Raw genomic sequence first — 23,117 nt, 5'->3', positions numbered from 1 at the left:
GAATCCAGTGCTACAAAAATTTGCGGCGCTATACAAATCATAATAATACTAATAATACATAGAATAATAACTTCTTACTAATGCTCATTGGCTGATAGCTACTTCCAGCTCAGGATTTTAAGAAACAATATGGTTTCTTTGATGCCACTGAGCAGTTTACAACAATTTTTACTATTTTTTTTTAAAATACATTCTTTTAAAGAAAAATCTAATTAAAAGATAGTTTTCTATTTAAGATACATTGTAGAACAGACTGGAAGACTGATTAAATTCCTTTGTCGCTTGTAGAATTTCAAAGCTCTAAAAACATCCAAATGATTTAAAAAGACGCTCCTTATCAGAAGCAGGATTAGGGCAGAACTATGAAACAATTTCTTGATTAATGCTCCCCGTTGAAACTACCTTTGGTAAAAAACTAGACCTAGGGGCGATTTATCAATGTCTGTCTGACATGATACGCTGTCGGCATTTAACATTGCACAAGCAGTTCATCAGTACTGCTTGTGCAATGCCGCCCCCTTCAGATTTGCGGCCAATCGGCCGTTAGCATGGGGTGTCAATCAGCCCAATCATATAGGATCGAGCAGATTGCAGACCGCAGCCTCAGAGGTAGCGGACCAGTTAGGGAGCTGCGGTCTTAAGACCACTGCTTCATAACTGCTGTTTCGGAGCTCGATAATTCGGCCCCCTAGTGCACAAAACAGCCTTATTCTGATGTAACGCCAAGTAAGGCACATCACAAAACTTCTGGCGGAAGATATAGCCAACAAAAACCACATCCTGATGTCTAAGGAATGCATGGATTCAAATGGAGGGAGTTGCAAAACTCGAAGAACAAAATTCAGATTCCAAGGAAGAGCAATAGGCTTTATCACAGGTCTAATTCTCGCTAAAGCCTGTACAAAGGACTAAATATCTGGTAAACAAGTCCATTTGCGGTGTAACAGAACAGAAAGAGCTGAAATTTGACCTTTAAAGGATTCCAAAAGTTTCATTTTTTGCATATACTGTAATTAAATTATCACAAACCAATCTACATAACTTATCAAAACTTACTCATTTTGACCTTAAAACAAGTGTTATCAGCGTAATAAAACGCTATATTTTATTTGGCAAAAACCGTCATAGAAGCCAAACCCCTTTTTATGGTGCCTTCAATACAAAATCGTGTCTCCAATCACAATACGTTTTCGTGCATATGATTAACGCATCGTTTCATCACCCGGCGCATGCGCAATACAATCCGGCCTTTCGCGCATGTGCAGATTGCCGCTTTGATTCCACAGTAAACCCGAATGCAGTAAATTCCACGGTAAACTGTGTTAGATAGAGCGTGCATGCGCAGTACGGACAAAATCAGCCATCTTGATAACTCAGGTTATCGTGAATGATTTCTTATTCAAAATACAGCTTATAACGGTGGGTTTGGAATTCAATTAATGTTAGCAGCAGAATTTTAAGAGAACGGTAATAATATGACAAGCAAAGCCTATTAGAAATATCATTATCAAAGATGGATAAAGCGATTTAAGACAAGTTTTTTCAAACGTTTAGTGTCCCTTTAACAGAACTGACAGACAAACTCTTGTCTACGCCCTCCTGAAGAAAATCCAGAACCGAATGCCAGGAGTAACCTCAATCAGAGCAACAAGACAAATAAACTTTACAAACCTTACAATAGATCCGTTTGCTCACAGGCTTAAGAGCCTGAATAAAAGTTTCAATGACAGACTAAGAGAAATCTTGATGAAAGAACGGTCCTTGAGCCAACAGATCTGGCATCTGCAGGAGCTGCCACGGACTAGCACTGGACATCCGCAACAGGTCTGCATACAAGGCTCTGCAGGGCCATGCTGGAACTATGAAAATCACTGAAACATGAGATGCGCTACTACTATGGAAAGAACAATAATCAGTGGAAACAAATAAACTACATAATACTGTCATGGAGTAGCCAAAGCATCTATCAGTTTGTGATTTAAATGGGAGTCCATGAGATCTATCTCTGGAGAATCCCAACGACTTATTAACTGGTCAAAAATCTCCTGATTGACAGACCATTCTCTTGAGTGGATAGCCCAACGACTTCCCAGTTGCCCACTACTGGGATGTGAATGGCTGAAATTGTGCAATGATGCACCTCCGCCCAAGTCAAAATATAAGATACTTCCTGCATTGCTAGGGAACTGCAAGTATCCCCTAAATGATCAATGTACACTACCATCGTTTTATTGCTGGAATATAAAAGTGGATATATGGGACACAACAAAGCACAAATTGGTGTGTAAATGTAGCCACCAATCAGCATGTGCTACCCAGGTGCTGAACCAAAGATGGGCCGGCTCATAAGCTTACATTCTTGCTTATTCAAATAAAGATAATAGGAGTACATTAGAAAGTTGCTTAAAATTGCATGCTCTATCTGAATCATTAAAGAAAAAAATTGGGTTCAGTATCCCTTTAAGACTTAGATAACATGTCAGCAGACAATGACTTAAGCCAGAGAGCACGTCTGGAAAAGACTGCTAAGGCTTTATTTTGGCATTTGTGTGGCAAATTAATGAATTTGCTGTTTTTAAGGAAAGAATGCGGTCATGGATCTCCTCTAATGATTCCACCAACCCCAGATCCAATAAGGAGTCACACCAGAACGCCGCAATACCTACAGCAGGTTGAAATAGCCCCCCCCCCCCCTGTAAAAAGTTCCTTGTAAGTAAACCCTCAAGTATCCTGTCCATAGAGTCCTTAATTAAGTACTCTCTTCCAACAGAATAGTTGTTTGCTTGGCAATTGAAGAAATAGCACAGTCTACCTTGGGAATGGTGCCCCATAGTTCCAAGTTAACTACAGGAAAATGTTTCTTACATTCCTGGTTTATCCCATTCCTTGGCAACGATCTCAGAAACCAAGGATGGTACTGGAAAGGTTTCAGGAGTCCTAGACTTGGGTCTAAAAATGAGATCCAACCTTTGCACTGGTTTCTCCTTAACCTGTCTAGTTTCCTGAACACTGAGAGCCTTTAAGATACTTAAGTAAGGATCTTAGATGATCCATCTTAAACTGAAAAGTGATATCCTCAAATTCTTTTTCAGACTCCGCAGGAGATTCATCTGAAGAGAAATCACCCTCTGAACCAGAAGATGACTTGTCAACATCAGAATCCCGGGAAAATCTGGCAACAGAAGGGCAAGCAGGAGTGTTACCCTTGGAAAATCCTGGGGAAATGATGTACAGCTTGCGCTTACACTTACTTGCAGGCGGCATTGCTGCAATCGCCTCAGTAACTACAGACTGTAACTGTGATTTGAATTCTGGGATAAACTCTGTCAGTCCACCCTGTGTAATATTAACAGGAGGATGTTCCTTAGAAGACGGGGAATTGGAACCCTGAGAATGAGTCTGAAGAACAGATGCCAGGCAAGAGCAACAAAGCTGAGCAGGGGGCATACCCTGACCAACCTGCACAACATACATAAATTAACTGGAATAAATGTCTGAAGGAGTACCCTCAGATGAAATTTCAGAAATCGCTGCAGACTCAGAATGCTCCATGACTAACAAAAGGAAAAAGGCACTAGCCCTCTCTAACAATGTACAAAAAGGTGGAGAAAGTAGCTCACTGCTAAGAGCAATACCCTATATACCCTTAAAGTGAAGGTAAACTTTGGTGAATGAAAGCCTGTTTTTTAAAAATACTATTAAAAACAGGGGCACTTTTATTCATCAAAGTTTACAAAGCAGCCGTCCTGATTAAAAACTTACCTTTTTTTTCTTTTCACAGCCAGAGCAGCTTCACCCTCCTGGAAATCCTCTCTTCACACGTCAGCAATGACTAATCTGGCTTCCTCCAATCACGGCTTTCCCCCCAGGGTAGTCATTTCCTGAGGCCATGATGTAATTGGAGGAAGCCAGATTAGTCATTGCTGACGTGTGAAGAGAGGATTTCCAGGAGGGGGAAGCTGCTCTGACTGTGAAGAGAAAAAAAAAGGTACATTTTTAATCAAAACGGCTGCTTTGTAAACTTTGATGAATGAAAGTGCCCCTGTTTTTAATAGTATTTTTAAAAAACGGCTTTCATTCATCAAAGTTAACCTTCACTTTAAGTTAGGTAATAAAGTTTCCCCTTTTGCAGATAACTAACGATGTGTCACTAAACTATAGCACTCAAAAATTGTGCCTATATAAAGCATATGCAATACAGGTAGCCCTCAGTTTACGCCGGGGTTAGGTTCCAGGAGGAATGGTTGTAATTCGAAACCGTTGTAAATTGAAACCCAGTTTATAATGTAAGTCAATGGACAGTGAGGGGGTTAGGTTCCAGGCCCCTCTCAAAACTGTCATAAGTAACATCTAATACATTATTTTTAAAGCTTTGAAATGAAGACTTTAAATGTTAAACAGCATTATAAACCTAATAATATAGATTGTATCACCATCAAACTAAGTTTAATGAACAAAAACATTTGCTAAACCCCACCTAATAAAATAATTACACAAAAGACTGCATCATCATCAAGCTACGTTTAATGAACAAAAACGTTTTTTTACTTGCATTTTTCTGCAATCAGTTCTCTGCATTGTTAGCATGTTAGATAATATTGGGTCTGCAACTATTCTATGCATTTCAATCTGCAGTGATTAATAGGCAGTTAGGCACCCTCAGGTCAAGCTGCTGGACAGGAAGATAATAGGGAAGTGGCTGCTACATCTTGCTCGATAGCTAATGTCTGCTGCTCTGTGTACACAGATCAATATCAGGCTGTTAAATAGCATAACTTTGCTGCAAAACAAGCGGACAGCTCCAACTACTGGCTATTTTAATTAGTGCACTTTGCTTTCCAAAGCTTTTCAATAGCAGTCACATGGCTTAAAAAAAAGGTTGTTATTCTGAAACGGCGCAAATTGAACCGGCGTAAACCGAGGGCCACCTGTACTTAAAAAGGTATATATAACTTAAAGTAGCCCCTTGTGCTCCGGTAGGTATAGGGTCTTACTCCATCCAGAAGCCTCTTACATGATGCAGGTAAGAAACGGTGTTAGTAGAGTTGCACTCTGCAAATACGGCTATCCCGAGAGAAAGGAAGAGGTTGGATGTGCACCAAAGCCACTCCTGTGGCAGGAAAATCAACTCCTTCCCCAATGCAGTAAAATAAGCACACTATGTTCCCGCTCTCCCCTGAACACTGCTGACGTTTCAGCGCACCAGAGACCAAGGGGAAATTTAAAGTTCCAGGAGCTATTTCCCAAACAAATTGAAACAAAGCTCCCAACCAAGCGCACAATTATCCCCCATTGCTGAAAAGCCCAATCTAGGAGTACAATACCCACAAGATCAATTAGACTGTCCCTAACTGTCACCCTATGAGAAAAATCCTCATAAGTTTGGTCCAGCTTCCACAGATGCAATGTGGTGGCTAGGAATACTAACTAAGACTCCATTCCTGCCGCCAATGTGACAAAATGTTGGGTACTTACATGTCCTGAATCTGAAAACTGCTTTGATGCAGTCCTGTGCAGATATGTTATGTCCTGTACTGTAACTGACAGTAAAGGAACTGCTGGAAAGTACATACACCTGGCCAGACAAGAGAAAGCTTACGGACTACCAAGCGACACCAATGGCCTGACTGTGTGCAAAACTCTAACAAAGAGAATTAGTCAGCATAGCAGTACTCTCCTGAGCCCTCTCCTCCTTTGTTTCACAACACCTTTTTCCTTGACGAAGCAAAAAACTACTGGAAGGGTAGAGGAAGTAGAAGGGCTATTTAAGATCTCTGGTATGCAGTGTCTCTGCCTTCTCCTGGTGGCAAAATAAACATACAACCAGACTAGTGCAAAAATCTTAATACTAGAGCAATTGGCGCTCTAGTGGAGACGGTAAATACCGCTCCTCTTGTAATCTAGCCCTATGTGTTTAGCCCCATATAGGGCAGTGTTTTCACAGAAGATTTTGTCAGCCTGGTGGCTGCATTATAAAGTAAAAAGTAAAAAGCGAGGCGACAGCAGAAATATTTATTATTCAAGGCAACAAAAATGATCAGAACAGCCAATAGATCCAATCAGCCAATCAGATTGAACTTGAATCTGATTGGCTGATTCCATCAGACAATCAGAATATTCCTACCTTAATTCCGATTGGCTGATAGAATCCTATCAGCCAATCGGAATTTGAGGGACGCCATCTTGGATGACGTCATTTAAAGGAACCGTCATTCGGCGAGTAGGCGTCGCTTGAAGAGGTTGGATCCACGATGGCTCCGCTCCGGAAGAAAGAAGATGCGGCTTGATAGAAGACTTCATCCCGATGATGGACTTCCGACTTCAGCCCGATGATGGAGTTCTTCAGCCACCGCTTGGATCAAGACTTCGGACCCTCTTCTGGACCGATCGGTGAACCCGGTGAGGTGAAGACAAGGTAGGGAGATCTTCAGTGTGTTAGGTTTATTTAAGGGGGGTTTGGGTTAGATTAGGGGTATGTGGGTGGTGGGTTGTAATGTTGGGGGGGGTATTGTATGTTTTTTTTTTACAGGCAAAAGAGCTGAATTCTTTGGGGCATGCCCCGCAAAGGGCCCTTTTCAGGGCTGGTAAGGTAAAAGAGCTTTGAACTTTTTTAATTTTAGAATAGGGTAGGGCATTTTTTTATTTTGGGGGGCTTTGTTATTTTATTAGGGGGCTTAGAGTAGGTGTAATTAGTTTAAAATTGTTGTAATATTTTTCTAATGTTTGTAAATATTTTTTTATTTTTTGTAACTTAGTTCTTTTTTATTTTTTGTACTTTAGTTAGTTTATTTCATTGTAGTTATTTGTACGTATTTTATTTAATTGTAGGTAATTGTAGCTATGTTTATTTAATTAATTTATTGATAGTGTAGTGTTAGGTTTAATTGTAACTTAGGTTAGGATTTATTTTACAGGTAAATTTGTAATTATTTTAACTATTTTAGCTATTAAATAGTTATTAACTATTTAATAGCTATTGTACCTGGTTAAAATAAATACAAAGTTACCTGTAAAATAAATATTAATCCTAAAATAGCTACAATATAATTATAATTTATATTGTAGCTATATTAGGGTTTATTTTACAGGTAAGTATTTAGATTTAAATAGGAATAATTTATTTAATAAGAGTTAATTTATTTTGTTAGAATAAAATTATATTTAACTTAGGGGGATGTTAGTGTTAGGGTTAGACTTAGCTTTAGGGGTTAATCCATTTATTAGACTAGCGGCGAGATCCGATCGGCAGATTAGGGGTTAATAATTGAAGTGTCGGCGATGTTAGGGAGGGCAGATTAGGGGTTAATACTATTTATTATAGGGTTATTGAGGCGGGAGTGAGGCGGATTAGGGGTTAATAACTTTATTATAATAGCGGTGAGATCCGGTCGGCAGATTAGGGGTTAATTATTGTAGGCAGGTGGAGGCGACGTTGAGGGGGGCAGATTAGGGGTTAATAAATATAATATAGGGGTCGGCGGTGTTAGGGGCAGCAGATTAGGGGTACATAAGTATAACGTATCTTGCGGCGGCGTGCGGACGGCAGATTAGGGGTTAAAAAAAATTTAATCGAGTGGCGGCGATGTGGGGGGACCTCGGTTTAGGGGTACATAGGTAGTTTATGGGTGTTAGTGTACTTTAGAGCACAGTAGTTAAGAGCTTTATAAACCGGCGTTAGCCCAGAAAGCTCTTAACTACTGACTTTTTATTTATAATAGAACATCCCTTAATGTATTTAATAAACAGTTCAATGTGTTAACCAAAACAGAACATTTAATGAATAATGTTGCTCAGAAGGTTATTTGGTAAATTAAAGGGACAGTCTAAACCCAATATTTTTTTCTTTATCAGTTATTGTTACATACCAGACAAGCATCTTGCAACAGGTTCCATATCTATACGCTTGCAAGAAGTACATAAAACATTTAAATATTAATTGTTTGTTAGCAGCCTAAAATGGCCTCCAAGTTCCACACACAGCTTTCTTCTTGTCCAGTTAGTCGTTTTCTTGTATGACAGTTAAAAAAAGCACATTTACTATTTTTCAGTTAGCTATTTCAAATTGCATATGCACAAATCAGCATGTGCGAGTAGGAAATCTTATTTAAGAGTTGATCGTGATTGGAGAAACTTAACATACCAAAATAAACACTCAATGGGTGGGCGGAGCTTGGCAGGCATTTTGGATAAACAATGATTATTTCAATGTTTTATATACTTCTTACCAGCTTATAGCTGTGGGACCAGTTGCAGGATGCTTCTCTTTTATGTATCAATAAGTAATCAAAATTATGTATTGGATCTAGATTGTCCATTTAAGGGACTGACTCTACAGAGGTTTGATCAGAGAAAGTTTAACCCCTAAACGACCTGCCCTTAAGGACCAGCGATGTGCCCTGTAAGTCGCTGCAGTCCTGGGCTTCTCTCAACCGCGATCTCGCTCAAAATAGCGAGATTGCGCTATTTCTGCATGCCTCACGACTAGCCCTCTCTGCATCGCACAGCAGCGGTGCCGATCGTTGGTGGGTGGGAGTGTAATGAGGGAGGCGGGCGGGCGGCCCATCGTTGGAGGAGGCGTGACTGCTACACCACGCAACACGTTAGGAAAAAAAAAGAGCCGGAAAGTGAGGGGGGGGGGGGGAGGAGGGAGGAAGTGGGATCCTATGTGGGATCCATTGAGGGAAAGGGATCTGGGAGGGGGTATGGTAGTGAGGGGGCAGCTACACTACAGAAAACAAAACAAAATTTATGCTTACCTGATAAATGTATTTCTTCCTGGACATGGTGAGTCCACGGAGTCCTCAATTACTGTTGGGACTATCACTCCTGGCCAGCAGGAGGAGGCAAAGAGCACCACAGCAAAGCTGTTAAGTATAACTCCCCTTCTCACAATCCCCAGTCATTCGACCAAAGGAAAATGGAGAAAAGGAGTAACACAAGGTGTAGAGGTGCCTGAAGTTTAGTCGGAAAAACTGTCCTAACATACAGGGTGGGCCGTGGACTTATCAGGTAAGCATTTTGTTTTCTTTCCTAAGACATGGTGAGTCCACGGAGTCCTCAATTACTGTTGGGAACTAATACCCAAGCTAAAGGACACAGAGCACTAGGGAGGGAGGAGACAGGTATACCTAAATGGAAGGCTTGAAGAACCGTTCTCCCAAAAGAAGACCAAGTTGCAGCCTTACAAATCTGCTCAACAAAAGCTTCATTTTTGATAGCCCAAGAAGAAGAAACAGCCCTTGTGGAATGAGCTGTAATTCTCTCAGGAGGCTGCTGACCAGCAGTCTCATAAGCCAAATTAATAATACTTCTCAACAAGAGAGAAATAAGTAGCTTTCTGGCCTTTTACGTTTCCCAGAAAAACACACAAACAACGCAGAAGACTGACGAAAATCTTTGGTCACCTGCAAATAAAACTTAAGAGTACGCACTACATCTAGGTTGTGCAGACGTTTCTTATGAGAAGGAGGATTAGGACATAGAGAAGAAACCACAATCTCTTCATTAAAATTTCTGTCCCACACAACATTCGGAAGAAAACCAAACTTTGAAAGAAGGACTGTCTTACCTGCATGAAATATAAGATAAGGCGAATCGTACTGCAAAGCGTAATGTTTAGAAACTCTCAGAGCAGAAGAAATAGCTATAAGAAACAAAACCTTCCAAGATAACAACTTAATATCTATGGAATGCATTAGCTTAAACGTAGCCTGTTGCAAAACTTTAAGAACAAGATTAAGGCTCCACGGTGGAGCAACAGATTTAAACACAGGCCTAATCCTGACCAAGGCCTGACAAAAAGATTGCACATCTGGCGCATCCGCCAGACGTTTGTGCAGCAAAACAGATAGAGCAGAAGTCTGACCCTTAAAAGTACTAACAGATAAACCTTTCTCCAGACCCTCCTGGAGAAAAGCTAAAATTCTTGGAATCCTGAAACTACTCCAAGAGTAACCCTTGGATTCACACAAATAAAGATATTTACGCCATATCTTATGGTAAATCTTTCTAGTAACAGGCTTATGAGCCTCAATCATGGTCTCAATGAAGACTCAGAAAATCCATGCTTGGATAAAATTAGGTGTTCAATCTCCAGGCAGTCAGATTTTGGATGAAGAAAAGGACCCTGAAGTAGAAGGTCCTTCCTCAAAGGAAGTCTCCATGGCGGTAGAGATGACATTTCCACCAGGTCTGCATACCAGATCCTGCGAGGCCACGCAGGAGCTATTAGAATCACAGACGCCCTCTCCTGCTTGATACGAGCAATGACTCGCGGAAGGAGAGCAAACGGAGGAAATAGGTATGCCAACCTGAAGCTCCAAGGAACTGCCAGAGCATCTATCAAGAAGGCCTGAGGATCCCTTGACCTTGAACCGTACTTTGGGAGCTTGGCGTTCTGACGAGACGCCATCAGATCCAATTCCGGTACTCCCCATTTGATTGTTAACCTTTAAAACACCTCCAGATGAAGTTCCCACTCCACGGGAGGAAAAGTCAGTCTGCTCAGGAAATCCACTTCCCAGTTGTCCACTCCTGGAATGTGGAAGGCAGATAGACAGCAATTGTGAGCTTCCGCCCATTGAATATTCCGAGCCACTTCCTTCATGGCTAAGGAACTTCGAGTTCCCCCCTGGTGATTGATGTAAGCCACTGAGGTTATGTTGTCTGACTGAAACCTGATAAACTGGGCTAAGGCCAGTTGAGGCCAAGCCATAAAGGAATTGAAAATCGCTCTCAACTCCAAAATGTTTATGGGGAGAGCAGATTCCTCCTGAGACCTAAGTCCTTGCGCTTTCAAAGAGTCCCAGATTGCTCCCCAGCCCACTAGGCTGGCGTCCGTGGTCACAACCACCCATGAGGGTCTTGTGAAGCATGTCCCCTGAAACAGATGTTCTTGAGACAGCCACCATGGAAGAGTCTCTTGTCTTCAAATCAAAAACTATCTTCTGAGACAGATCTGCATAATCTCCGTTCCATTGACTGAGCATGCATAACTGCAGGGCTCTCAGATGGAATCAGGCAAAAGGAACTATGTCCATGGAAGCCACCATCAGGCCAATTACCTCCATATATTGGGCCGCTGATGGCTGTACAGCAGACTGTAGAGATAGGCAAGAGGAAATAATCTTTGCTCTTCTTACTTCCGTCAGGAATATCTTAATTGAAAGGGAATCTATCATTGTTCCTAGAAAGACCACCCTTGTGGCCGGAACAAGGCAACTCTTTCCCAAATTCACCTACCAACCATGAGCGCAAAGAAAAGACAATTAGATCTTTGTGTGAGATTTTGCAAGTTGAAAAAATGGCGCATGTACCAAAATGTCCTCCAGATAAGGCGCCACAGCAATTCCCAGAGACCAAATTACTGCCAAAAGAGCCCCCAGGACCTTTGAGAGAATTCAGGGAGCTGTGACAAGGCCAAAAGAAAGAGCCACAAACTGAAAGTGTCTGTCCAGAAAGGCAAATCTTAGGACTTTGTGATGATCCCTGTGAATAGGAACATGGAGATATGCATCCTTCAGGTCTATGGTCGTCATGAACTGGCCCTTTAGTTCTTAAGGAAGAATGGAACGGATAGTCTCCATTTTAATGGACGGCACTCTGAGAAACTTGTTTAGACACTTCAGATCTATAATAGGCCTGAAAGTTACCTCCTTTTTGGGAACCACAAACAGATTGGAATAGAACCCTAGACCCTGTTCTTGTACTGGAACTATCACTCCCATAAGAATGCCTCTTTTTATTTGGTCTGCAGATAATCTTGAGAGGTGAAACTTGCTTCTTAGAGGAACAGTCTTAAATTCTAATTTGTAACACTGGGATACTATGTCCACGGCCCATGGATATGGAACATGCCGTATCCATGCCTGAGAAAACAGAGAGTCTGCCCCCCCCCACTTGATCTGGTACCGGATCGGGGGCGAACCCTTCATGCTGACTTAGACTCAGCTGCAGGCTTCTTGGATTGCTTCCCCTTATTCCAAAACCGACTGGGTTTCCAAGAAGGCTTGGACTATTCCTGCTTGGCAGAGGAGGGGCAAGACTTACCTCTGAAGTTACGAATGGAACGAAAATTACTCTGACGTCCTTTCGGCCTAATCTTCTTATCCTGTGGCAGAAAAGATCCTTTACCACCAGTGATATCAGAAATAATCTCTGCCAAACCCGGCCCAAACAAGGTCTTACCCTTGTAAGGAATCGCCAAAAGTTTAGCCTTAAGAGGAAACATCTGCTGACCATGACTTCAGCCATAATGCTCTGCACGCTAAGTTCGCAAAACCAGATATTTTGGCCCCCAACTTGACTACATGCAAGGAGGCATCAGTAATAAAGGAATTGGCTAACTTAAAGGGACAGTAAAGTCCAAAAAAAAAATTAATGATTCAGATAGGACATGTAATTTTTTTATATATATATATATATATATATATATATATATATATATATATATATATATATATATATATATATATATATATATATAAAATCTTTTTATTTAATGTCCAATTCCATAGGTTACAAGGGAAAAAATGACAGTATATAGACACATGAAAAAAATAATGAATAATTCACATATATTGTCAAGAAGCTTTATTAGAGAGAAATAAAAAAACAGGAATGGACAGTTTTCCCAACACATATAATATATATTCAGTTAACTAATCAGAAAATAGAAAAAACAAAAAACAATACAAGGGCAAGACAATTCACACACACAAAAAAAAAATATTTTCCCCAATTTCCCCAGGACATGTAATTTTAAACAACTTTCCAATTTACTTTTATCACTAATTTTGTTTTGTTCTCTTGCTATTCTTAGTTGAAAGCTGAACCTAGGAAGGCTCAAATGATAATTTCTAAGCCCTTGAAGGCCACCTCTTGTCACATGATTTTTTATTTGCTTTTCACAACAGGGGAGAGCTAGTTCATGTCAGCCATATGGATAACATTGTGATCACGCCCGGATATTGTGTCAGACACTGCACTAATTGGCTAAAATGAAAGTCAATAGATAACAAATAAAATGTTGTGGTCAGGGGGCTGTCAGAAGAGGATTAGATACAAGTTAATCACAGAGGTAAAAAGTATATTATTATAACAGTGTTGGTTATGCAAAACTGGGGAATGGATAATAAAGGGATCTTTTTAAACAACAAGAATGATGGTGTTGACTGTCCCTTTAAAGGGACAGTACACTATAAAATAGTTTTGCCATTAATGTCTTTTCAATTACTTGTTATACCAGCTGCAGAGTATAAAATATTTGAGAAATTGCATTTTCAGGGTTTTTTTGTATATAAAGCAGCTGGTTTTGTGCTTTGAAACCAAGCCTATTACAATGGGTTGAAATTAAAGGTATTATCAGATCTCATTATGTCACAAGTTTGTGTAAACAGACTTGCTTCCTTATCTAATATTTGTCTGGAACACCAAAGCTCAATACATAGAGAGAACAATGGGAAATTATCATTTTATTGCTTAACTATCCTGCAGCCCACTGAGAGTGTAACTTCTTCTGCTGGCTGTGTTGACTTAGGCTTGTCAATAGCATATACTCCAGTATCAAAACTTTCAGTATAGGTTGGGATACCACAGGCTAAATCAGCTATTTTAAATGCTTAAAAGAAGAGTAAAGGAGCTACTTGTAAATGATTTATTATTATTATTCTTTATTTATAAAGCGTCGACAGATTCCGCAGCGCTGCCCATGGGTACAAGGATAACAGTACAGTGGAGAAACAATACAATACGACACAAACTTTTACAGACAAATACAGGGGGAATTGAGGGCCCTATTCCTGTGGGAACTTACAATCTAGACGGGTAGGAGGAATGAAAACAGGAGGTGGGGACTGCAGAGGTGAGAATGATATTAGTGAGGAGATAGAGGGCAACTGTTAGTTAATTGAAGTTAGTTTGTTAATAAGTCGGGTGATGAGCTTCCCTGAACAGAAAGGTCTTTAGGGAACTTTTAAAAAAGGAGAGGTTAGGGGCAAGCCTGACGTCTCGAGGAAGTGCGTTCCAGAGGGATGGTGCCTGTATTCTAGAATGAGAGGAGGTGATGGTAGAGGACGCAAGAAGCAGGTCGTTGTTGGATCTTAGGGGACGGGCAGGAGTATATTTGTTGATGAGTGAGGACAGGTAGGGTGTGGCAGCATTGGTGAGGGCTTTGTAGGTCAGGGTGAGAATTTTGAATTTAACTCTGTTGTGAATTGGGAGCCAGTGAAAGGACTCACAGAGAGGCGCAGCAGAATCAGAGCGTTGAGAGAGGTGGATTAGCCTGGCAGATGCATTTAGGACGGATTGGAGGGGAGAGAGGCGGGAGAGAGGGAGGCAAGTTAGTAAGTTGTTACAGTAGTCAAGACGGGAAATTACCAGGGAGTGGATGAGCTGTTTGGTAGTTTCAGTACTCAAACGGACGAATTTTGGAGATATTGCGTAGGTGGTTGCGGCAGGATGAAGAGAGCAGTTGGATGTGGGGAATGAAGGACAGATTTGAGTCAAGCGTGACTCCGAGGCAGCGGACTTGGGGTGATGGGGAGATAGTGGTGCCGCCAACAGTGATAGAAAAACTAGAGACTGGAGTGAAGCTAGAGGGGGGAATTAGAAGTAGTTCGGTCTTGGACATATTTATTTTTAGGTGGTGAGAGGCCACCAGGAGGAAATGCCAGATAAGCAGTCGCTGATGTGAGAGTTGACAGGAGAGAGTGTAGGAGTGGAAAGGTAGATCTGGGTATCATCAGCATAGAGGTGATAGCTGAAGCCATAGCTGTTGATAAGTTTACCCAGTGAAGAAGTGTAAATAGAGAAGAGTAGAGGACCCAGGAGAGCCTTGAGGTACTCCAACAGACAGGGGCAATAGAGAGGAGGAGTCACCAGCAAAAGAGACTGAGAAGGATCTGTTAGAGAGATAAGAGTGAATCCAGGAGAGGGCAGTGTCACAGAGACCAAGAGAACTGAGAGACCGTAGGAGAAGGGGATGGTCAACAGTGTCAAAGGCAGCAGATAATTCAAGTAAGAAGAGTATAGAGTAGTAGCCTTTGTTTTTAGCAGAAAGGAGATCGTTAGTAACCTTGGTGAGGGCAGTCTCAGTTGAGTGTTGGGGACGGAAGCCAGATTGCAGGGGGTCGAGCAATGAGTTGGAGGACAGGAAGAGGGTTAGGCGATTGAAAACTAGTTTTTCAAGGAGTTTTGAAGCTAGTGGGAGCAGTGATATGGGGCGGTAGTTTGTAGGGGAGTTAGGGTCGAGGGAGGGTTTTTTTGAGGATGGGGGTGACCTTCGTATGTTTGAAGGAGGCAGGGAATGAGCCGGTAGAAAGGGATAGGTTAAATATGTGAGTAAGAGCCGGAGTGAGGGTGGTAGACAGAGGAGGGATTAGATGTGAAGGAATAGGGTCAAGTGGGCAGGTAGTGAGGTGTGAGGAAGACAAAAGGGAAGCCACTTCACTCTCAGTGGTTGGAAGGAGGGTGCAGAGAGTGGCAGAGGGGGTGACTGGGAGCGGAGTTGGGAGATTGCAGGTTTGTGTTGGGATGTTTCCTCGGATTGCAAGTGTTTTATTGAGAAAATAGTCAGCAAGGTCTTGAGCACTGAATGCAGATGAGGGGGGTGGTGCAGGTGAGTAGAGGAGAGAGTTGAAAATAGAGGAGAGTCTTTTAGGGTTTGAGGAGTGAGTGGATATAAGAGAGGAGAAGTAGGTTTGATTAGATAAGCGAAGGGCAGAGGTGTAAGAGTAGAGAATGAACTTAGAGTGCATGAAATCATGTTCAGAGCGAGATTTCCTCCAAACACGTTCAGCAGTGCGGGAGCATTTTTGTAGGTGACGCGTTTGTTGGGAGTGCCAGGGTTGGAGCGGACGACGTGTGGCTTTGCGAGGGGGAAGCGTAGTTGAATAAGATTGGAGAGTTGGGGAGCGTCCAGTGTGCAGATTTCTACTGGTGCGGGGGCGAGAGGGGGAAGTAGGTTTAGTATCTATATTCGAATTAAAGGTGAGCAGATGGTGGTCTGAGATGGGAAATGGGCGACATGCAACATTAGAGAGAGCGCAGAGATAGGAGAATACCAGATCAATCGAGTGTCCATCGCGGTGGGTAGGGAACAGGGTGGATTGTGAGAGGCCGAAGGAGTTAAGTGAGTGAGAGAAGTTTAGAGGCAGCAGGGGCAGATGGGTTGTCAATGGGGATGTTGAAGTCCCCTAGGATTAGAGCAGATGTATTTGTGGAGAGAAATTAAGGAAGCCAGGCAGCAAAGTTGTCAAGGAATTGGGAAGTTGGTCCAGGGCGGCAATAGATAACTGCCACTCAGAGAGAGAGGGGAGAACAGGCGAATGCAGTGGAATTCAAAGGAAGAAAAGGAGAGAGATGGAAATGGGGATAGGTACCGATAGGAGCAGGAGGGGGAGAGTAAGATGCCAACACCGCCACCACCAACAATTTAATACACTCTAGCAGGTAAAATAGATCATTGGGAATAATTTAAAGGGAAGAAAATGTTTGGGTGAACTGTCCCTTTAAGAGCCTTAATCCTATCTTGTATCTCCTCCAAGGGAGTCTCTGCTTGAAGAGACTCAGACAAGGCGTCAAACCAATAGGCTGCAGCACTTGTCACAGTAGCAATACACACCGCCGGTTGCCACTGAAGACCCTGATGAATATACATCTTTTTCAAGTAAGCCTCCAGCTTCTTGTCCATAGGGTCCTTAAAAAAAAAAAAAACTATCCTCAATGTGAATAGTGGTTCTTAGCCAAGGTAGAAATCGCCTCTTCCACCTTGGGTACCGTCTGCCATGATTCCTTAATGGAGTTAGCCACCGGGAACATCTTTCTAAAAACCGAGGACGGGGAAAAAGGGATTCCAGGTCTCTCCCATTCCTTGGCAATGATCTCCGTAGCACGGTCTGGCACAGGAAACACCTCCACAGAGGAGGGAACATCAAAATAGCTATTTAATTTGATAGATTTTTTTAGGGTTGACAACCATAGGAGTATCAGAGTTGTCCAAGGTAGCTAAAACCTTGTTTTACAAAACACGAAGGAGTTCAAGCTTAAATCTGAAGGAAACAACTTCAGCATCAGAAGAAGGAATTATACTATCTGAATCTGAGAACTCGCCCTCAGAGGCTACCGAAGTGTCTTCAGAGAAAGAGCAATTTGGTTAGCCTGGACTGGATCAGAAACCTTACAATCTGATTCTTCTTGCGTTTCACCTGAAGTGGCAGCTAACACCTCAGATACCTGGGCCGCAGTTTCTGCATCAAATACACTCCTCCAGTAGATGGTGAGGAACCGCAGGGCACTAAAATGGTAAGAACTTGGGACGCTTGAGGAGAAAGCTGCGGCATTGCCTGAGCAGCATCAATCTGAGAGAATGGTGGCTTAACAAAAAGTCTATCCTTGTACATTAAAGTTCTCTCAATACAATCAGAACAAAAAGGTAAAGGGGTTCAACTTGTCCTTCTAGATAAAGCTTGCATTGAGCAGGAGTCACAGACTCTTGATCCATCTTGCAAAAAACAAACAAAAAACAAATAAACTATTTTTTTTTTTTTTATTTACTGCCCCTATAAGAGCATTCGTTCCCAACAGAAAACGCTAAGACAAGGCTCAATAAAAACCGCTAACTTTGGCAATATTCTTAGGCAAGTAATGAAATAAAAGACAATTTGACAAACACAGGCAAATCTACACCTCAGCGTGTCACTGGATGTACCTACCTGTCCCCTCTGCACACCGGACACAACCTGTTGACAGTAACAAAGTCTGTAGTGACTATAATCGACAGCTCTGTTGAGGAGCTTGATGTAGCAGCACTTCCGTTATCAGTTACGCTGAAAAAATAAAAGTGCGCAAGTAGGGAAAACTTAACCGCCACAGAAACGGACCGGCCTCCCTAAGCATCGTAAAGGCGGTCCCAGCGGCCATTATCAGATATGTGACCAAATTCCCACAAAAGCGCTCCGTCAACATGTCTCAGGAATTAGATGTCTAAACTGAGACATGTCCAGACCTAACCACCTTAGTTAAAAGTACCTGGGTTCTCCCCATACGTTTAACCACTCTCAAAGCCCCAGTGCCTGCTCCTTAAGTGCCCAATAAAATGCAGTTACCGATTTTAGTGCCAAATTCCTGTGTCTTCTATATAAAACAACAAAATGGCACTTACTTGCACCTCAGACTGTTCGGCAGGAGGACAGCTCACCCGGTATGAGAGGATGCCACTCCTCACAGAGACCTGTGAACGCAAGAGAGGACAGAGAAAACTTTCCCTGGCTTTCAATGTAAGGGCAAAAACCTGAAAACCTGTTAGGAAAATGCAGTGAGGCCCACCCCACAAGTTCCCAACTACTACAGCCCTACTGAAGAGACTAACGTGGAGTACAGCTATTCGAAGATTTGTCAGCACAGATCAGAGCAAGCCTGCACTGGCTTTAAAATAATAACATCTTGATTGAAGAAAAATCACCAACAGACACCTAACTTCACCTCCTCCTTGCACTGAAGGCAAAGAGAATTACTGGGGATTGTGGAAAGGGGAGTGATACTTAACAGCTTTGCTGTGGTGCTCTTTGCCTCCTCCTGCTGGGTAGGAATGATATTCCCAACAGTAATTGAGGACTCCATGGACTCTCCATATCTTAGGAAAGAAAAGGGTATTTATTTAAAAAATGTTATTGCCTAATTTGCTACAAACTGGGTAAAAAAACCAGCCTTTTATTTTAGTACTGGCAGACTTTCTGCCAGTACTTAAGATGGGGGAGGGAAGAGAGATGTTTTAGATAGGTCAGGGAGGGATCGGGGGTGGGATGTGTCAGGTGGGTGGCTGATCTCTACACTAAAGCTAAAATTAACCCTACAAGCTACCTAATTAACCCATTCACTGCTGGGCATAATACAAGTGTGGTGCGCAGCAGCATTTAGTGGCCTTCTAATTACCAAAAAGCAATGCCAAAGCCAAAGTCTGCTATTTCTGAACAAAGGGGATCCCAGAGAAGCATTTACAAACATTTGTGCCATAATTGCACAAGTTTTTGTAAATAATTTCAGTTAAAAAAAACTAAAATTGTGAAAAAATAACATTTGGCAGTGAAATGGTGGCATGAAATATACCAAAATGGGCCTAGATCAATACTTTGGGCTCTCTACTAAAAAAAATATATATAGTTTTGATAGGTAAACATAAAAAAGGCTCTATTTCTGTTTAAATGTAGTGACGGCAAAAATGCTCTGGTCTTTAGGAGAAGTTTTTTGTCTGAAATGCCCAGTCCTTAAGGGGTTAAAAAAGTTTTTGTCACTCAGACACCAGTTCATGCAACAGAGTCCTAACAGATGTGTACATAAAAAGTTGGGATTTATCAAACCTGCTAACAATACAAATTGGCTTCTATATAGTATTTTCCAGCAGTCACTGGAGAAGTATCACTTTGTGAAGTGGTGGCTTATATTTATTAATCATAAATAGCTAAGTAACAGAGATAACTTACACTTAAAGGGACATAATACTCATATGCTAAATCACTTGAAAGTGATGCAGCATAACTGTAAAAAGTTGACATGAAAATATCACCTTAACATCTCTATGTAAATAGGGAAGATATTTTACCACAAAATTTATTCAGCTCACCAGAGTAAGTGCTCTGAGAACAGTTAGAGCTGCTGTAAAGCTGCAAGTAAAAAAAACAAAAAAAAAACAATAGGCCATTCAGCAGTGCTGAGCTCATGAATTGCTTTGTTGTGATCTCATGAGATTTCACAGTAAACTTCCTTTACAGTGGGGTGTGTAAACTTAGGAAATTTTTAGGTAATTTTTACATAGAGATGCTTTTAACAGCTGTGCTGCATCACTTTTCAAGTGCTTCAACATATAGTTATCATGTCCCTTTAATTCTGCCATTAAGCTGTGTCATGGAAAATGCTTCATTCTCAGTGTTTAAACTTAGTTTGCCATTTACTAGAAATTATAATAGCATTTAAAACAATTTTAGCTGTTGACCAACAGAGACAAGATGATACAAAAGATGAAAAATCCTTCTACAATTAAAGGAGGTATGTTCTGGAGGACCAAAAAAGGTCAACAGGTAGAATAGTACACAGTCATATTACTAATGAATGAATTATAGAGCAGAGCGCTCTTTATAAGAAACTGAGAACCAATCTGGCCTAATAAAGGTATAAACATGTCAAGAAAATGTATAGCATCTTGTCCGGTTGGTGCAATCCACAAACACCTTGCAAACGTAAGACTTTATGTGGAAAATGTAATATGTTTAACTGTCACAGCTAGGATATAAAAGAGAGAGAAGCGCTCAACCTGGGAAGGAACAATAGCATAATAGCTTGTTCTATGGCTAGTTACCACCTAAGGAGCCGTCTCTTTTTGCTCAACATGTGCCTTTCACAGAGAAGACTTTTGATGTAGCATATCAGTCTGATCCTGACTTAAAAGTACAGTCCAGCCCCGAAATACCAGGCAATCCCTCTCTGAACAAAGTCTCCCTAAGGGTGATGCGGGAAGCCAGACATGGACCCGTTGCTCAGTGTACCTAGAGGGATATGGCTGCACCTCACTGATGAGGCCCACACTAGGCCCGAAACGTACGTCTGGAGTTTTGCCATTTTTCTCGTTCAGAGAGTGATTGACTGGTATTTCGAGACTGGACTACACTGTTAAGTCAGGATAAGACATATACTACAGGAAAGTTATTCTCGTGAAAGGCACATGTTGAGCAAAAAGAGGCTGCTTCTTGGGTGGAAACTAGCCATAGAACAAACTGTTATGCTGTTGTTCGTTCCCAGGTTGAGCGCTTTTTATTTATTTACAGCTAGGATCTAAACCACCGTTCCCAGGTTGAGCGCTTTTTATTTATTTACAGCTAGGATCTAAACCACCGTTTGCCCATAAACAAATTACCAATCGAAAGGGGAATTTTCATACTGTAGTCATGAGTTACTGCACCCTTGGTTGTAGTGTGGGTAGCTTAAGACTCCTTTAATATTTATCAGTACTAATAATTATTGTATTTGCCGTCAGAAAAACAGGTCTCAAACAGCAAAGAAAAAGTTTTAATTAATAGGATTTTTTTTACACACCTAAACATTATGAATGTACGCAATAATATAAATTTTAAATTAAAAATAAATAAAACATATTGATAAATTTGTATACAGATCAACGATTCAGATATTAAAAAAAAAAAAAAGAAGTTACATACATGTACCTTGCTCAAAAGGGCCCACATCATGGTCAGTCTGACAATATTTGTCCCTTACGGGTATTTTTTGAGCATTCATTCTACTTTCTCCAGCTTCAATCTCATTTTTATTCTGTTAAGAAAAAAAAGAACAAATAGAGGTCACAATCCACATTACAAGTTACAGCTGTAATACATAGTACACTTAAAACACACATGCATTTTTATCAGTTTCATGCAGGGATGCAAAAAAAAAAGGATAAAATTTGGAGAATACCTTATTGCGCAAAAAGTGCGTCTTCCGAAGTGCTATGTAATTTTTTTCCATGGTTTATTTTAAGACAAAGCCAGTATTACTAAGCTTGCTGCATCAGACTGGAAAATAAAAGTATATTTTATGTGAACACCAGGAAAAGTAACTGTTGTTGCTCCTGCCAAGGGTGGTCTTTAAGCTGCTAAGGATTAATGTAGACATTACAAGAAGTTTGTTTTATGTTAAACCATATTAATAAAAATATGCAGCATTACAGAAGAACATGATTTAAAAAAAATATCTCCATAACACTGGTCACCATCATCTGAGAAAGTTATATGATACATTTGTAAAGCATCCCTTTTTAGGTTTAAGACCACAATTCAGTGTTTTGCTTTTCCTTAAAGGTATAGTATACTGTACAATTGGTTTCTCTTTAATGTATTTCCAATAACTTCTTATACAAGCTGAAGAGTATAAATTGTATGGGAAATTGTTCATTTAGTTTTGTTTTTGTATATGAAATAGCAGTCAGACCAGATCTGACTATCACTTTTTACACACATAAATGCTTCCTTATCTTATCTTTGTCTGAATACCAAAGTGAAGAACTCAGGCCTGATGACAAAAACCTAGCTGCCATAAAGAGTAATCATGCAAAAACAGAATTTATTCTTACCTGATAAATTACTTTCTCCAACGGTGTGTCCGGTCCACGGTGTCATCCATTACTTGTGGGATATTCTCCTCCCCCACAGGGAAAGGCAAGGAGAGCACACAGCAAGAGCTGTCCATATAGTCCCTCCCAGGCTCCGCCCCCCCAGTCATTCGACCGACGGTTAGGAGAAAAGAAGGAGAAACTATAGGGTGCCGTGGTGACTGTAGTGTATAGAGAAAGAAATTCTTCAAACCTGATTAAAAAACCAGGGCGGGCCGTGGACCGGACACACCGTTGGAGAAAGTAATTTATCAGGTAAGCATAAATTCTGTTTTCTCCAACATTGGTGTGTCCGGTCCACGGTGTCATCCATTACTTGTGGGAACCAATACCAAAGCTTTAGGACACGGATGAAGGGAGGGAGCAAATCAGGTTACCTAAACAGAAGGCACCACGGCTTGCAAAACCTTTCTCCCAAAAATAGCCTCCGAAGAAGCAAAAGTATCAAATTTGTAGAATTTGGACAGTGTGCAGAGAAGACCAGGTCGCTGCCTTACATATCTGATCAACAGAAGCCTCGTTCTTGAAGGCCCATGTGGAAGCCACAGCCCTAGTAGAGTGAGCTGTGATTCGTTCAGGAGGCTGCCGTCCGGCAGTCTCGTAAGCCAATCGTATGATGCTTTTCAGCCAAAAGGAAAGAGAGGTAGCAGTAGCTTTTTTGACCTCTCCTCTTGCCAGAATAAACGACAAACAGAGAAGACGTTTGTCTGAATTCCTTTGTTGCTTCTAAATAGAACTTTAAAGCACGGACTACATCTAAATTGTGTAACAAGCGTTCCTTCTTTGAAACTGGATTCGGACACAAAGAAGGCACAACTATTTCCTGGTTAATATTCTTGTTGGAAACAACCTTTGGAAGGAAACCAGGTTTAGTACGCAAAAACAGAATTTATGTTTACCTGATAAATTACTTTCTCCAACGGTGTGTCCGGTCCACGGCGTCATCCTTACTTGTGGGATA

At 41.2% G+C, this 23,117-nt stretch overlaps 1 protein-coding gene across 4 annotated transcripts in view; it reads right to left on the bottom strand.

Moving 5' to 3' along the window:
* The window catches only part of ZNF800 (zinc finger protein 800), a 126,760-nt gene that overhangs the window by 63,041 nt on the left and 40,602 nt on the right, over positions 1 to 23,117 (bottom strand). The window contains exons 2-3 of one of the 4 annotated variants that reach the window (XM_053716646.1): positions 21,463 to 21,560; positions 21,207 to 21,318 (exon numbers count right to left, since the gene is read on the bottom strand). In XM_053716646.1, the coding sequence (XP_053572621.1) occupies positions 21,207 to 21,318; positions 21,463 to 21,513 (163 nt within the window). In that variant the 5' untranslated portion in view covers positions 21,514 to 21,560. The remainder of the gene's footprint in view (positions 1 to 21,206; positions 21,319 to 21,462; positions 21,561 to 23,117) is intronic. The other 3 variants (XM_053716647.1, XM_053716648.1, XM_053716649.1) reach the window with 3 other exon arrangements.

This window comes from Bombina bombina, chromosome 6 (assembly GCF_027579735.1).
Source record: "Bombina bombina isolate aBomBom1 chromosome 6, aBomBom1.pri, whole genome shotgun sequence".
Lineage (NCBI taxonomy): Eukaryota > Metazoa > Chordata > Amphibia > Anura > Bombinatoridae > Bombina > Bombina bombina.
The sequence above is the reverse complement of the archived record's forward strand: the minus strand, read 5'-3'. Positions and strand labels throughout refer to the sequence as shown.